At 41.2% G+C, this 18032-nt stretch overlaps 1 protein-coding gene across 2 annotated transcripts; it reads left to right on the forward strand.

Moving 5' to 3' along the window:
* Positions 1-13381: 13381 nt before the first annotated feature.
* On the forward strand, positions 13382-15303 carry nkx2.2a (NK2 homeobox 2a). 2 transcript variants are annotated; one of them, XM_088305733.1, is made up of 2 exons: positions 13382-14002; positions 14321-15303. In XM_088305733.1, the coding sequence occupies exons 1-2, from the start codon at positions 13738-13740 to the stop codon at positions 14902-14904; spliced, it is 849 nt and encodes a 282-aa protein (XP_088161859.1). In that variant the 5' UTR covers positions 13382-13737; the 3' UTR covers positions 14905-15303. The 2 variants fall into 2 exon arrangements, with proteins under 2 accessions (XP_088161859.1, XP_088161858.1); XM_088305732.1 differs by having other exon boundaries at positions 13588-14002; positions 14348-15303.
* The last annotated feature ends 2729 nt before the right edge of the window (positions 15304-18032 follow it).

Consider the following 18032-nt stretch of genomic DNA (forward strand, 5'->3'; position numbering starts at 1 on the left):
GAAAACGTGTAAATTATTGATTGATGGTTCTATACGTGGAGCAAGAGTTGTGGACAACTGACTATGGCCCGTTGCACAAATAAAGGCTTAGTTGGAGGAGTTTTGCATGAACGAACTTTGGGAGATTGTGAGTCAGGCCCTTTCATCAAGCACCAGTGTTCCTGATGATTGGGCAACGTCCTACCTTTCATACCATGTCATTAAAGCTACCTAGATATCTTTCCACCTACCTAGCAACCCTCCATCCACTTATCAAAGTATTCCCATTTTCTGTTGTGTTTTTCAACAGAGGGTGCACCTTCCCGTACACTCACACAGCAGTGGAAATGATGATGAAGTCTGCTTGATGCGGCAATCAGTGTCAGCAAAACAATTTTGCTGACCTTCGACACTGGAGATGAGCGCGGGAGAGAGCGAGTTGACATGCGTCCACCGTTAGCACGTGTGTGTGAGAGCACAGGCACATTCATCATAAGAGCTCCCTCTCCTGTGTCCAATTCAGCGGTGATTCTCTAGTGCGCCACCATGGCAATGTTTAGTCAGAGCAGGACATAATTATCTTTTTGTGTACTTTAATAAGGAGACATCCGAGTGTTCAGATGACAAGGGCACACACACTACAAAACTCATGCGCTGTGATATTATCCCCTCCATTCCATGTAATTAAAACATAAATAATGAAATGCCGCTAACGAAAGTAACTGCTATGCAAATTTGAGGATCTAGTGAGTTGAAGAACACTTTTTTTAATGCCAAATGGGGGCCATTTAAAGTTGACCTTTGGAAATGTTATTTTGAATGCAATGTGATGGCGCTGTTTAATTTGAAGAGGTGCTTATCTCAAAGTCAACATCTTACTTCTGTTTTCCTGTCGCACACTCAGTCACCATATATTAGGCAGTAGCCTGGCAACCACAAGAGTCGGGCTGTAGCAAATGGATATGTTTGCAATATGCCAGGCCTGGCGTGCTCCTTACTGCTGACCCTGCCTGCCATTTTGTTTCGGTCCTGTGAAGGTGTCACTGATAAACGTTACCTTGTCTCAGCAGGTGTGCCTGGATGGAGGGCCCCGGCGTACGGAGGAGGTCACCAACCCCACAGTGTTTTCCCCTTTTATTTGAATAATGGGCCATTAGGACGGCTGGATGTCCGACGTTAAAGTAGCCGTATGTGTCTCTTAGATAAAAGACGTAATTATCTGAAAGAGGGAGGATGTGTGGTGTTTGTACACCCTTTTCCCTTAGCATTGGCACACACTTTCACCATTAGGTGGCGACAGAGAGCAGTTGAGGGAGGGAACCCCAGACATGACACTCACAAACATTTACTGTACACAGTAGTTGGAAAACTTCATTCGACGGTACATTTTAGTCCAGCAAAGTCAAATAGAACAAACAGATTTCCAAAAATGATCGTGTTATTGTGCTTCAAGGCAATCACCTCATTACCGCCATTAGGAATTCTCAGAATAATAAGGCAAAGTATGAAACGTATAAACCTGCTTGCTTTGGTGTTCTTTTCTGACTGCATTGTGGCCACTTTTCTCCCACATAGTTGTAGTTTAAGAGCGACTTTCCATACAAGCAATTGAAATGTGGTTAGGACGTTTGGAGTGTTATTTATCAAATCCAAAATGGGTGCCAATTAAAGATGAGTTCTTTATCATTTATTTGCCCTTGAGGGTTTTATGCCTCCGCTGCTATCACCTTATAAAAGCTCCCTTTTAACGCAAAGAATAGAAGCCCATTTTCATGACCTCCTCTAATGTATTTCCATCCATCGTCACTGCCTGGAAAAAAGTTTTCACCTCAGCACAAAACATGTTAATTGCCAACGCGGGCCAAGTATAAAGAAAATATCTCCACGTTGATTATCTAAATATGTCGGCAACCCATCTGCAGGAAGCCATTGAAATTACTAAATTGTGTATTCTCCTTGTCGTCTTTCAATTTGAATGCATTCTTAATCAAAAGGCTTCAGAAATGTGCAGATGGGTAATCCTTGTGTCTGCAAGGAGCAGCCTGGTTCAAGGTGAATGTTTCACACCCCTAAGCCCTCGTGTTTTGCTCCATTGTGTTGTATTGGTTCATATCCTCATGGCTTGTTCACCGCACCCAAATGGGGAGGTTTTTTTTTTTTTGGGAACACGTGCAGACATAACCAACTACCCAAACACAGACTGTATAGTGGTAGGAAATCTTGGCCTGTGGTCTGATTTTGCAAATGCAAACAAAATGTTTCAAGAACAACAAAGTCTGTCAATAATAATGCAAGTGGTGAAACTTTGGTCTTCAAACAAAACAATTCGAGGTGTTCACTTTTTAAGGCTTCGGGTACAAAACACACGCAAACTTTGCTGTTAGTAAATATTCAATTGTTATCACTACAGTTAAAAATTTTAATTTATAGTCCCAGTCCTATTTGCTTGCCTGAACAATATTATAAAGCACTTTCTTTAAAACTGAATTTCCAAATAGAGTACAATTTTTATTTTTAAATGTTGAAGTTTTTTTTTATAATTTTTTATATATATAATATCTGACCTGTATAATGGATTATGTAGGCAGATTATATAAATGCAGTTAATGTGTATGTTTAAGGTTTGTGTGGCTACAGATGTTATCACAGCAACCACAGAGCACCTGCAAAGAAATGTTGACACGGAATAAGCAAATTTACTATTATTTTCAGGTTTTAAATGCAGCACATATTTTTCAGTAATATGACATACAAAGTATTTTAGTATTTATTTATTTAATTTTAGAATAGTCCATGAGATGCTTTTCAAATGCATCATATAATTTCTCGGCATACTTTACTTTGGACCCATGCTGAAGGTTAAAGTCGATATCTTAGTGAAGCTTTCAAATCGTTTGCCTGAAGATGCTCGGTGAAGAGAAGACAAGGACAAGCTCTGCCCATCTCGCAATAACCCGTCCTTGACTCATGCTATGATTTATTGTTTTAAAAGACGGAAGAGATCTTGGTAGACTAAAGCAAGCTAACTGTTACAACCTGTATTTCTGAAGTTCTCTTTTCATAGACTCGCTGTGAAATCAATTCAAGTCAGCGCGTTGACATCTGCCGCCTACCTTGAGAGACCGCCACTGCGCCTCCATTGTAGACTTACCTCTCTTCACTTCCATCTCTTATTTACCACATGGTTTGCTTCTCCACCTGTTTTAAAAACCTCTCCAATTGAGATTGATGAGGAGGTCGCAGCTGTGATTTGATACTGCTCCTCTACTTTCACCTTGGGAAATGGCTATTGTCCACTGTTTTGAAGCTGACCCTGTGAGGTGACTTTCTTGATTGATTTTAATGCCCCTTCCATAGCGATTAAATAAGAATGTTGCCTCACCGCTTCATGTATAGTCCCTGTCTCACAGTTAATTTGCAGCTATTATGTGAGAAACATGTGCCCAGTTTCCTTCTTTCTTCACTTACACTATGTCTCCTACTTCAAAAACAGGAAGCACTATGGCGTTGCCTCAGTCGGGAGAAACGTTTGTCTAGAAAGTCAAGTTGATTGTAGTCAAATTGGGATTGAGTGACTGACGATATCGAAAAAATATAAATGGGAATTGAGCATGTCAGTTTTGGAGTTGATTCCCAATGGCAACAATAACTAATTCCACGCTTCTGTGAATTTTTTTTTATCCATTCCACAAGAAGAACATTTTTCAGGTCAGAGGTCCCTGAGAGAGTACCGGGCTCACACTTTTGATTTTAATCAATCCCAACGGCGTTTGATGGGGTTGAGGTCAGGGCTCTCAAGTGCTTCTACACCAAACCCCCCAATAATGAACCGTAGAGACCCGATATATATTGATGCATTGTGAGAGCGAGAAAATGTCATTGTAAGGAGCTGCATCTCATGTTATGAATCAGTGAAACCAAACTATGGTGTGTACCAGACATTCTGCCTTACTGTCGCTACGTAAAAATGCGCTCATACTTTTGTCCATAAAAGACTGAATTGTTTTATCCCTGGTCATTGTGAGTGTAAACCAAGAACTAGGATTCTGTCAAAATCATAACGCGTTATAATTTTAATAAATTTGATTACATTGCTCATCTGTTTGATTTTGGCGTCAATAGTGGAAATGCATCATCCGGATTATCCATTCCTTTCTGGACTTTCTGGACTTTCTGCCATTTCACTGGGGCATAGGCATACTCGCGGGCGCGAGATATCTTCCAAGGACAACATGAGTCGCCAACGGGCCTGCTCCAAATGTAGCTAACTATTGTTGAGATATTGTGATTTTCTAAGAATCTTGTAGAGGTGATCATTTGAAAATATCAAATCTGACAGACATTTCTAGAAATAACGTGTTGTATGTTGATTGATTTATCCGTTCGCTAATTATTACGTGAAATCATTAACATGCTCAGTGTGTTGACTTAAAATAAGGCACACGATGTAAAAGTTCGACAATGTTGTGCATTATAATTGGTGAACAAATTTGAAAAACATCAGGTCATCGCCTGGTAGAGAAACCCTTGTTGGCAATCAGAGCAATCACACCGAGTCATTTCTTGCACTTGGTCCCCGGTTAGCAAAAAGCTCCGCTGGAATTTTGGGGCATGCCTCTTTACAGAAAGTTTCTTGTCTGCTCAATCAGAAACGCAAAGCGTCGACTTCCTCCACCGGTTTTCGGTTGTGTTGATGTGTGTAGACTGACTTGGTCAATCTATGATCTTTATATGCTTCTTGAGCCACTCCTTTCTTGAATTTTGGGTCATTGTCATGCTGAAGTACAATCCACGACCCATCTGCAGTGTTCTGGCCGTGCAAAGGAGGTTTTCATCAAAAATTTGACAGTCCATTCCTCCATTTATTGCTATGTCAATAACCTTTATGGAAAAAAAAAAAACATTCTTGGGTCATACGTATGAGTTTTACATCATCCAACCCGGAAAGAAGATTTTTGTAAATCACTTCACATTTTAAAATTATTATATTGAGTTTTAAATACCTTTTTCTAATCTATTGATATTCAGTCTATTGTTGAGATGAATTAAAAAAAAAGGTACATATGGAATCTGTTTCTATTATTTTGCAAACCAAAATATTTTCATTTTGGCAAAAGTCTGCACTTCAACTAAGTGCTTTTCTGGTTCGTTAATGAATTAACAGCTGTGCTTCAACTACCGCTCTAGCCCATATCAAGTAATGTAGATTATAATTCCAAATCAAAGCATGTAAAGATGTTGCCTTGAGGTCATACAGTCGCCTTGAGCCTGCATACCTCGCACTGAAAAAGAGGTATTTGAGTTAAAAGATTTTTATGTCAAGTATACAAATCAAAATAAAAACATAGATACAATCATTTAATGGCAATAGCTGACATTTCCCGAGTGCCCGTTGAACCTATTCCATGTTACAGTTCACGCCGCTTTCAAACAACTCATTCCACCCCTTTCTATTTCACCTCTCGAACTTGTAACGTTGGTTCGAAAATGTTAAGCCCTACATACTCCAGAGCTCCTTTGCATTCACGTTCATGTTTTCATGTAAGACATGCAAATACTCAACTGATGTGAAGAAATTTCATGGACAACAGCTCATCTGCTCTACTTTGGCTCATTGCTCTTGAAAGGCTAAAAACAGCCATTCATTGACACTTTGACAGCGAGGACTCTGCGATCTCACGCTAAATCTCTCTAAGTGCACGCATTTGGCGAGGAAAAGCGCTAAACCATTTAAACGGATAGCACCGACTATCAGTGCGAGTTTCCAACATACAAGTGAGCCCTCAGGTTTAATTAAACTTTTTAAAAAGTGTATCATCCACAAAACCCGTGGCCATTTCCTTGAGAAGCGCTCCCACTTTCCTCTCGAGTGGTGGATACATTAATACGTGAACTGATTGATTTGAGAAAGCCGTGCCACCGGTGTCCTCCCGCAGCCATTAACAACATTTGAAGTATGGTCATCACCGAGCTTAAGGCCGGGGATTGATAATAGCTTGACCGACAGGGCCTATCTTACCGATCCCTTTTAGGAGGTCTTGTATTTAGCACCCGGAGCACTTGTGGCGAATCTCAAACAACACAGGAGTATTCTCAGAGCGACTGAGTGGAAAGCTTCTTTGTCATCGGTGTGAACCTCATGAATACATTCCATCTCTAACTAACTACTTGGCCTTAATGTGGAATTTCAAACGAGGTATGAGGCCAATTTATTTATTTGTATTCTTTGGGTCTTCGTGGCACCCTTGAACACAGCGATGGCAGGGAGGATAATCTCACGCTTTCATCAACAAAGTGGCACTGCACAAAACCGCATCAGACATGCATTCACTATTGATTGATGGTCACTCCTGCAACACCAGGCAACGCTGTTATTATCATGCACGAATTCCAGGCTCCCCACAATAAAATCATTGTCATGATTTAGCTTCTACTCCCCCAAAGGTGTCATAATAGCTTGCCTTGTGTTTGCCTTGTATTGCTTTCTTCCTCACCAATTAGCCGCGGACGCTTGTCGGTTTCTATACCTTTTGCCTCTGATGCAGGGGACGGTGTTTTGTATCGTAAAAAAGAAGTGCAACTGGTGCAGATACAGGACAGCTATACAGCTAAAGAGACGGATGGATGGATAGATAGATAGATAGAACACTATACCAACAGAGAAGCATTGGGGTGGCAGCATCATGCATTGGTGTTTTTTTTTTTTTTTTTTTTTTTTTTTGGGGGGAAACTGTCATAGTCAGGAAAGGAATTATCAACAGTAGCAAAATTAAAAGGTCAGGAAAGGCCTATTAGATCAGCTGAGTTTTATTGGTTGTCAATCAGATACACTGTAAATCAGGAGGGTGCCACCATTTTTTATCAGTTCCTGAAAGGTGCTTCCACATCTGATTTATAATTATTATTATTATTACTGAGCGACCAAAAAGGACCGCGCACTCCCAAACCAGATGCATGACAAGCATGCCCTTTTAAAGAAGGACAATATATGAGCAAATGTCTGTTTTTTTACTGAACCAATTTACAGTTGAGTATCTTAATATATTTAAACGCTCAAATGCATTCACCTCAACAACAACCTTTGAAGCAAACAAAAAAAAATAGCCATGCACGCACTGGAATTTTCTTTTTCGTGTTTCAAGGGCTCCCTCGTATAAAAATAAAAAATATATATCCCATTCAGAGAAGGCACAAAACAGACATTAAGTGCGAGAATTTATTTTGTGCTCATTTCACAAAAATCAACTCACTCAAAGATTTTAATGTTAGTTCTATACGAATGCATATTTGTCCTGCATGTTACTCAAAATCCCCAAATGAATAGTCTCTCTCGTTCATCTGTAGAATACAGTGCAGGATTGGGCAGGAAAGTTTTTCCTTGGTGCATCATCGCAGGTGCGCCATGCGTCACAACAGCCACTTGTCCAATTAAGCCACCATATTCTGTACATTTGAGATGCCATTAAGTATTGAATACGTCGCTGTTTTTGGAGGACATGAATTGAGGATCACCTCATTCACTTCAAACTAACTGCCAAAGGTTCTTGTGAAAAGAAATCGCTGCTATTTGTGCATTTTTTTTAGATCGGTGCTGTTGTGGCGAAGGTCTCTCATGGCTGATTGCTGATCTCTAAGCAAGCGAGCGCGGTTTGCATTTCAATATAACCGGCTTCATATTTTACCTGAAACACCATTTTCTTGACCTAATTTGGTCCGGGCTTTTTGACTATAAACGCTCTCTTCTTCTCTAGTGGATAGGTAAAGTATTTGGGTTTGCCATCTGGTAGTGAACACTATTATTACTACTTCAAACTGATCATCTCCAGTAAATCTTTTTATTTTCCAAAAAATAATTTAGGGCCACTCTGAGCGTGGTTGCATTGCAGTTGCCCATCCCAGCTTTAAATGAGGGCCGTCTCCGATTTAACGTTTGAATGTTTTTTCTTATTTCTGAACACAGCCGCAACTTTGAATAGAGGTGTGGAGACACTTCAGATCCTCTTTGAGTATGGTACAAATAAAAAATGTTTGAAAAATCCCCCAAAAACAATGCTGTACTTTTGAATAAATGAAATAATTCAGTTTGTTCTGTCAGATGTCATTTAATTTGAAACAAACTGTGGAATTGGAATTATTCCAACTTCATGTAAGTCATATAAAATAAATAAACTAATATTGTTGATTAATTAATTTGAATATGTGCGCTACAGTAATGGAGTTTTTGTTTTTTGTTTAGTTTTGTTGTTGTTAATATTACAAGAGTATTGTAGAAAAATAGATCATTTTACTAAATTTACATTTTCAAACCACCTGGTCAACTGTCATTTCTAGATGTTATAACATGACATATGCCACAATGTATCAAAAGGCAACACTTGTTTTGTATTCATTTCTGCAAGTTTCTACATTATCAGATATACCCTTCAATAACATTCCCATCACCGGTGATCTTATTTTCAAACAGGCCGGTGTGTTCCATGTTGCTGACCCCTTCTTTAGTCATGATGAAACATCTGTGATGATAATCCATTAACCACCCCCCGCCACCCCAAAAAAAAATAGCAATTATATTAGATTAGGTGTTACTCATATACAAAGGAGTGGTGTTGTATTTGGTGTTGTTGATGATCATGATGATTTTTTTTCCTTTGCAGGTTAGGCTCTTTAGCAGTCTATTTAAACAACGAGTCATAGGGTAAGTTCGCCTGCACGCTATTGCGGTTCTACAATGGGGATTGTGAATCGGTGTGACCATGGGCTGGTCATCAATCATTGTATCAGGGTATCTAATGTAAACGTGGCTGCGTGCTGGATAACATGCCACATCTGCTCTTCTCTCAGTGATGCTTCTTGGTTACCAAGCCATTTATTAGAGAGCCCTGCATGCGTGGGGAATAATGTGAAGATCAACCTGCTACCCCCTTATCTCCTTAACTGTAACATTATTCACCGACATTATAGTCCACGTTGGTCGCAGATGGCACGAAAAGGACAGAGAGAAAACCAAATGTGCGCGTAGGGTTGATCCACGCGCTGCTGTGTTTGCGCTTCAGTCCTGTTTATGGCCCAATGAGCATATGGCCAATATTTTGTCTCACGTCATAGAAGGGAAGACAAACATTGTGCAATGCAAAAGGAGTTAGCGGGAGCAGAGCCTCTTGGCCAGCTATGCAAACGCTCTCGGACAATACGAGAAGAGGCGCACTTGCTTTCAGGGTATATAAAGCACATCAGGCTTATCTGTGCACGCACTCCTCACTCTCATTTGGAGATATTTCATGAACCCGGCACGCGCTATCTTTACGCGGCCAAGACTTCAACGACCAGCCTCCCTTTGGTGCACGAGGTAAGCCCACGGCAAGCTTTCTTTCGCTCCTCTTAAAGTGTGGGCCTGCATGCGTGGAAGTGGTCATCACGTGGGTGTGGAACTATAAAAACAATCGCATGGATCTGCATCATCACAAATACAATTATTCACCTGCAACAAATGAACAGGTTGCCTGCAAAATTATCAATGACTCTTTAACAGATCCTATAGGCTACGTTGGAATTATATTTTTACTTTATCGATATGGGCTAGAATTAATTATTGTTAACAGAGATTATTATCCCAAGTTGCCCAATTTTGGGTGGCCTCTTGTGTCTACTCCCTGTTGTTTCTTCAAAGTACCGCTAGGGTCCGCTAGAGCTCTGCAGATGTCAACAGATGTTCACGTTATTGTGACACTCACCAAACAGACTGCCTGAGGGGAGGGAGAAAACGTTCCTATATGAGCGTGACAGATTGTGTTTACACTATTTCTTTACTTGTTTATGTGCACTGTGCACTTGCACTGAATTTTAAGCGCATTCGCTGATTTTGAAAATATCACCCACAGATTGAAACCATTTATACTCGATACAGTTGTCAAAAAGAAAAAAAGAAAAGAATTTCAAGCCTTTTAGCAATTCGCCCTGCACACACGCCCGCACACACACACGCACGCTCACACGGGTATAAATTGTTGAGAATGACAATGCGTGGCATGAAATCCACCGTTACAAATAAACTGGTGCTTTAACAACTGAAGTCATCCTCTGGGGGCATGGCCGCGCGGTTCTAATCTCACCGTGACATGTTTAATTATCACACCAATAGCTACGAATAAAGGCTTTCCCTTTTGCCTGGAAGTGGTGGATTCTGTGTAAAAAAAAAAAATCTCCCCTCGAGCTACATGTCCACAGGCCACGGCTTAGACACCCCTTTAAATAAACCGGAGCGGCTTTACCTGAATATTAGATGTAGTCTTTAATCATAGAGGAGGCAAATCGGGTTTGTCACATTTATCACGGGAGCCTCGAGGCGGGAGTGGTCACCTTTATCAAAGCCAAACTCTCCTCCCGAGGCGGTCAAACGCGCTGAAATTCGGCGATTAAAAGGAAAAGGAACGATCAACATCATTATGGATCCTCCCGCGGCATTCTTATTTGTGCATTCAATCGAAAGATGTATTTAATCAAGAATATTAAAAGCGTTTTCTTCTATTATAAAGGAACAATCGTTGGCATGAATTTTTAGGAGGGGGTTATAATTAATCACAAGAGATGTTTGGTGTAGTCGTGCAAAAAAAGAAGGTTGGTTCTTTGAGTCACTTTTGCTGAAAAATGTGAAGGTGAAAATGAGTCATTTTTCTAAATGATCCATTAATGTAATGGTATAAGTACATTTAAGTTCAGAAGCTCTAAATAAAATATTCTTTCAGAAGAAAAAAACATACCCATCTTTTTTCATATGTTGTGAGAAGGTGTTGATGCACAAATAAGAGGCTGATGGAAAGCACCAGTCCTGCGCTCCTATTCAGTCCCTGAAATGCCCTGTGCATCTGCAGCGTGCATGGAGGCCCTTCGTTATCTTCCTGTCACACACACACGCGCGCGCACGCGCGCACGCACGCGTACACGCACGCACGCACGCGCCCAAAACGCCAAAACATAATTTTTACAACAATATTAATTTAATCCACCAAAACTGACAAAACAGTTAAAATAATTGAATTAATTTCTATTAACTGCAGATGAATCGCGTGAGTTTATTAACCAAGTGAAATCCATGTTATTTAATAATAATAATAATAATAATAATAATAATAATAATAATAATAATAATAATAATAATAATAATAATAATAAAGAAAAAGAAGAAGATCATGAGCAGGGAAGTTCAGTGAGTCATGGTGTTTGAACTCGCAGTTAAAGTAAACAGGTAAACACTGGTAGATAGTCTCTCTAAGTGGATAAATCCACTTAGCCTGCATGTGCACTTTTACCTCATCCTTCCCAACCCTCACGAGACTGATCAAACATGCACTATACCCACTCCCCACCCGCACGAAAAAAAGTGGTCGTAGTCCGGTCTGCAGCAACTACTTTTGACACCCTCTTGTCACGGTGCCACACACACAAAAGCAAATCTCCGTGACATGGGCCGATAAGCCAGCATGCTCTAAACACGGTCTGATCTGGCTCAGCGCGCTTTTTTGGGGTTAAATAAGTAACAGTCAAATGACACCCTGCAAGGGCCCGGTGTGCTTCCTGATGAGGCTGCAGCTGCTCGCGGGGGCCTTTCCTCCATGCTTCCAAAACGTCTCTCTGGGTGTCTGCTGTGCGCACCCTGTGTCCCGTGTCACATGTCGGATTTAGCTGGGCGAAGCACTACTTGGTGGATCAGGTCAGTAACCTCTCTCTCCCTTGCAGGGGCCCAAGAAGCGGCTCTAGTTTGTCTTCATCCACTGAATGGAGCCATTGTGGTATGCTGAGACGTCAGATTAATTCTACCACATATATGTGGGAAAACAAGGCCTGTATGTGAGGTACACGTCTGATTTGAGGTCGAAAATATAAAGGCGATAGAAAAAAAGGAAATTTCAAAATTATAAAGACACTCATAAAAGATCGCCGATTTGAAAATAAAATGCACACACATTTATAAAATATGTAGGGAAGCTATGATTATCATTATTATTGTTATTATTATTATTATTATATCACTATTATTTATATAGTTATTGTAAATATTATTGTTAATCTTATTGTTGTAATTGTTATTATTGTTATAATAATAATAATAATAATTATTATTATTATTATTATTATTATTATTATTGTACATTAATAATCTTCGGTGTGATAAAAGAGCGCGAATGCAAATAATTTTAGTTATGTTTACATTTAAGTCGATTTTGTGCACAACCGTTTCCGCCCATAAGTTTTCACAAGTTTCCTATTGTGTGCGCGCGCGCGTACCCGTGCGTGTGCGCGCGCCCCGGAGGCTTTCCTTAATACTGTGCAAGGATCCAGGGATTGAATGAAGAGATAGTCCATTGAAAGCAGTTGAATGCCATGACAACTAGGAACAACCTCAGATTTATTCCAAACAGTTAGAAAGCATTGTGCGCGGGGCGTCAATCATCTATTATTTGAGGGCCTGAAATAAATGCAAAAACTGCAGCGGCACAAAAGCTTCCAACAGGAGCCGGACATTTGTCTACATTTCCCCTATTGTCTGCAGCTTAGCAATCGGTTTGTATTTGTGTTTGCCCGAGTCCGACCACCCAGGATGCGGCCGGGGACTTGCTCAAAACGTGAAACATTGTCACCCACATCACATACTGCATAGCCGGCAGAGGGAGGAGAGCGGCAGGCAAAGTCATGAAGGGGAGCAAAATAAAGTAAGCAACAATGATAGCGGGCTTGGAGCGCTTTTAAAAGAAGCTTTACACACACAAAACAAATATTAGGATGAGGTGCCAAGATGAGAGTGGCACCGGATTGAACAGATTGATTTAGTTATACAAAAAAAAATCTATACATTTTAGGAGTTTTTTTTAAATACGTAAACAAGTTCTTCAAATTACTATTATTATTATTATTATTATTATCATTAATCAACTCATCATATCACACTTGGTCCACTGTTCGAAACGGAACAAACAAAGACCTGCTTCAACCGCTTGTCCTTAAGCCTTGGCCAAAATATTGACTCAGAAGGTTTACATAAATTACCCCTTATTATTTGGACAAAACCAAACTGAGTTACAGAAACGAAAATAATTGTAGCGAAATTGAGAAAAAAAAATGAATATTTGTTTTATATAAGTAATGAGGAGCATTCCGTTCAAAACGTGCCTTCCTTAAAAAGTACAGTGAGTCTAAAGCTACTTGGAGTTTCTTTGTATGCAAATAGCGAGTCGAAAAGGCCCTCCCAGTCTTTGTAATTAATTGACACGTTATACCACTCATCATGCGCTGAAGCACCAATGGTAGATGCTCGGATCTCCCCAAAACCCACAATTTCACATCTGCAAACACTGTCTTCATCCACTTGACTCCTAAGACCCGCCCACACGTGGCCAACCTTTCGCGTGTTTTAATGCTTTTTCACTGCAGGTTCATGTGTGCAGACCAACCTTATATGGACGCATCGGGCAAGGTAATGGCTTATTTGCCTCCTGCACCCAGCACCGGCACTGTATCCATGAGCCGCGCATAGCACTTGAGCCACTTTGGCATCCCTCACTGGACTCTCTTAGACCGAACCAGAGCTACTTCTGCAGGCGATGCTCGCCCACAGCGGCTCCTCTCCATAGCCTCGACTCTCCTTTCCCCCTTCAAAAAATCAGCTTCAGCTTCTCTCCCTGTGTGTCTCTCCTTAAACAGCGGATTGTCCGACAGAAAGGTGCTGGTGCTGCAACTTTTTTTTCGGTCACCCCCCACCAGAATATGTCGTTGACCAACACAAAGACGGGCTTCTCTGTTAAGGACATTTTGGACCTTCCGGACACGAATGACGAAGAAGGATCTATCACCGGGGCGGAGGAGGACACCGAGGGCTCGGAGAGCACGTCCACGACGAAAAGCACAGGAGTTTTAGTGAAAAGTCCCCTGGAAAACGTGCAGAACCTGCCTTTAAAGAATCCATTTTACGACACTAGTGACAATCCGTATACGCGATGGCTCGCCACCACGGACAGTATTCAATATTCATGTAAGTAAGAGGCTCGTCATCTTTAAGAATTGTCATGCTTGCAAGCTCTAAAGATTTATTTGGATGCACCGAGGCGTTGTAGCTCAACAAATGGTGCTTTATATTACGACGCTTGATTGGAATTCGATTTGATGTGTTCTGGTGTTCTGGGAGACTTCCAAGCACACAATGCACATTTGAACGCCTCACTGACTCGCCCGGTTATTTTGGGGTGCTGTCCTTGCATGCATGTTGAAATGTCTACTTTTTTTCCCTCCTTTTTGATGACGCATGCAAGTGTGAAGTGTCTTTTTGGAGCCGGACATAACATTTTGACAGTGTTCCTCCCGTTTCTCGCCGCCGCAGTGCACGGCCTCACCGCCGGCTCCCAGGACTCGGCCAAATCCCCGGAGCCGTCCGCAGACGACGAGTCGCCGGACAACGACAAGGAGACGTCCAGCAGCGGGGGCAGCGACTCGGGCAAGAAGCGCAAAAGGCGAGTGCTGTTCTCCAAGGCGCAGACCTACGAGCTGGAGCGCCGCTTCCGACAGCAGAGGTACCTGTCCGCACCGGAGAGGGAGCACCTGGCCAGCCTGATCCGCCTCACCCCGACCCAAGTGAAGATCTGGTTCCAAAACCACCGGTACAAGATGAAGCGAGCCCGGGCTGAGAAAGGTATGGAAGTGAGCCACCTGCCTTCTCCCAGGCGAGTGGCCGTGCCCGTCTTAGTCAGGGACGGGAAGCCTTGTCACACCCTTAAAGCTCAGGACTTGGCGGCCACTTTTCAGGCCGGGATCCCCTTCACGGCGTACGGCGCGCAGTCGCTCCAACACATGCAGTACAACGCGCAGTACGGCGCCACGGCCACGCCGCATTTCCCCACGGCGCACCACTTGGTGCAAACGCAACAGTGGACTTGGTAAGGGACGCGATAGACAGAGACTCGTCTTGGGGAAGGCACACTAGACAGTTTCACTACACGCGCAAAGAGAGGGGAGAAACCCCACGCAAACTCACACACGAAAGACTTCATTTTTTTCGCTGTCCACACACTACATAGTACCATTTTTATTCGGGGCTCATGTGTGCACCGTGTTTACATGTTTTCGTTAAGAGAACTGGCTCCAATTCCCTTGTCCCAAATAGATTTTATCGAGAATGTCAATGCTCTTCTTGTGAACATTTTTTTTGTAAAAATATGTTGTGTGTTGGTTGTAGATATATATTTTCTCTCCCCCGCCTTACCCTCGTGTTATTATCAGCACGTACGAACCACTTTATAATTATAGAAATGTTAATTTTCTTGCTTCTTTTATGGACCGAAAAATATTTATGGCCATGAATAAACATTGGCAACTTTTCAGATTTCCTCATCATTTTGTTTTTATTTACAATAACTATTTGATTCCAAAATGTTATTGTATAGCGCATTTAAATTGAATATCACACCAAGTGTGATTATCTTCCACTAGATTTTCTTGACACGCAGGTTCCCACGTGCACTTAGAAAATTTAAAACCGCATCAAAAAGAAAAAAGAAAACACCCTCAAACTGGCAGACAAACATTATTGTATCACGGAATAGATTTTAAACCCTTCAATCTTTCCTGTTTAGGCAAATCTAATCCATGAGAATATTTCTTCTAAATCCAAGCGCCCTCGCTAATAAAGCTTGAAGTCACTTGTGAAATGGGACCAAAATCCACTCACTTAATAGAAGAGGGCTTCTGAACACAAGAAGCTTTTATGTCAAAAGCTCTCCTTTTTGTTGTTGGTCCCTCGGCCTTGAGCAAACTGGAGCAAAAGTTGTTTAATGCAATAAACGTGGTGTTATCTTGTTAGACGCGTCACCCGCAAACAAGAGGAAGAAAAATAATCAATAGCTGTCATCGAGAGGAGCCTCACGCTTAAATGTATTCCGTTTATTATGAACGTCTTTGACAATAATATTTCCTGTGGCTGTCAGATACAATTTGAATTATATGACGTTAGTCCAAAAGTGACTCACAAAGTGGATTATCTGACTCCAGTCAGTATTTTAAGTAAATATGTTGCAGAAAGAAATCTGTGTTTCGTTTGGCCTAGGAAAGCACACACACACACGCACGGACACCCACAAAAAAAAAAAATCCCAACAGATGTTAAAGCCGCCCATATCATCACTGAACAAACAGCTAAATTGGAAGGATTTGCTAATTATTTACAAAACGGTGTCTCAGGGGGGCTACTGCTTTTGGAGCATGTGTTCGCACAGCACCGGCTATACACTTGGAAGGTTAAATAACTCCAGGTCCTTTTTTATATACTTTACTGTCCATGCGTTTAGTCACACGCGTTGCAGAGAGAGATATTTGATGTTATTTATAATCGAAAAGAGGCAGTTTGTTGGACTCCATCATTGCACAATACAGTGCACGACCAAGCCCAGAGACAAAAGGCCAGGCTCGGTTTTGCTGCATGTTGGAGGCGTGCATGTTACCAAGCAGCGGCGCAGGGATGCAGACAGTGGGGGAAAAAAAGAAAGCAAGTGTGTCAGAGTTTGTCGGTGGTGTTCAGAGTCAGGGAGATGCATCTTTGGGCTTTTTGTGCCGCCTGTCACTCGGTGTCATTGTGATCTTTTACTACACACGTCGCATCCCATATGGGCAGCTGGGCTCGGACAAGGAGAGCTGGGGGAGAAAAAAAAGGATCTTTCACAAAACCCAAATTGTGTCAAGCTTTCAAATAAACCATTGTTGTCTCTCCAAGAAAAACGAATTAAAAATTCGTGCTATATCTATTCTGGTCCGCCAAAAGAAGAAGCTCTATTCACAGATAACAGGGAGTCCTTCTTCCTTGATAGAGCTAAGCCAACAAGAGCCCTCTCATTTCTGCTCTGCCTTCCATCCTCCTGTTTTCCAAAAGTGAAAGGCTGATTATTGTCTCTCCTCAAAAGCGTGTAACGCAGCGCGAAAACCATTTTTAAAACCGGACACTGTTCTTCCTTGTTTGCTCGCACTCATCGCCGTGTGTTTCATTTTCTCCCCTGAAAATATCAATGCAAATATTAATTTTCTAGCGCTTACCGTTTTCACTTTTCGTGGTCTGCGAAAAGAAATTAACCTAAATGTGATCATATTATCTTCTGTCCGACATATAAACCAATATGCATCAACCAAATATTAGTTTCTGCACGTGTTATCAACATCGGCTAAGTGAATATTAGTAGCCCTAGAAAAACATTTTTAACGTTTTATTTAATAAATACAAATTCACAAAATAGAAAAATGAGTACCGCAAATAAAAGACATACGATATATTATTTTCTTTTTAATTAAAAAAAAACGAACTCGTCTCTGAATGTGGCACGGTCAGCCTTAAAATCTTAAAATAAATCTCCAATCATGTCTACATTTTTCTACTACTTAAATAGGACTCTCTTTAAAACAAATAGAATTCGTACGCGAGGTGTTATAACAACCTTAATATATTTTCAGGTCGTTATTAACCCTCAGTAAATTGCAATTTCGACTGGAGATTGCTTGAGGAATCGGAGATATTCAACGAGCATTCTCCTATGCGCAGTTCAAACTGTGTGGATAACACTATTGAACATATAACCCGGGAATACAATACTTGAGGAAATACGCACTTGGAACACCGTGAATCTTCGTCATCCTGCCCATTTGAACCCCGACCGGAATCTTTTTTCCCCCTGTCACGCACAACGCCAAATAAACGAGGATTTCAAAGCAATAAGAGACGGCGTTTTTTCCCATTCAAAGGAAGCTATCTAGGTTTTATTGCCTTAAAGGAGATCCAGATTAGATTCGCCACAGTGCTGATATTAAAAAGAGAGGGAGTGATGGGAGAGGAAGGCACCGCACCAAGGGAAATGAGTCATTTCGCGTATATGCCACAAGATGGCAGCAGAGGTCTTTAGTTCGGTTACTTCTGTACATCTTACAATGCAAGTTTATCAAAATGTAACCATTTATCTTTATGAACAACATTCTTATTACATGTATATATTTTTTAGATTTCGGAAAAACAAATACTATAGATCTTAAAA

The sequence above is a fragment of the Idiotropiscis lumnitzeri genome, chromosome 1 (genome assembly GCF_059441095.1).
Source record: "Idiotropiscis lumnitzeri isolate Australia: NSW breed Sydney's pygmy pipehorse chromosome 1, RoL_Ilum_1.0, whole genome shotgun sequence".
NCBI lineage: Eukaryota > Metazoa > Chordata > Actinopteri > Syngnathiformes > Syngnathidae > Idiotropiscis > Idiotropiscis lumnitzeri.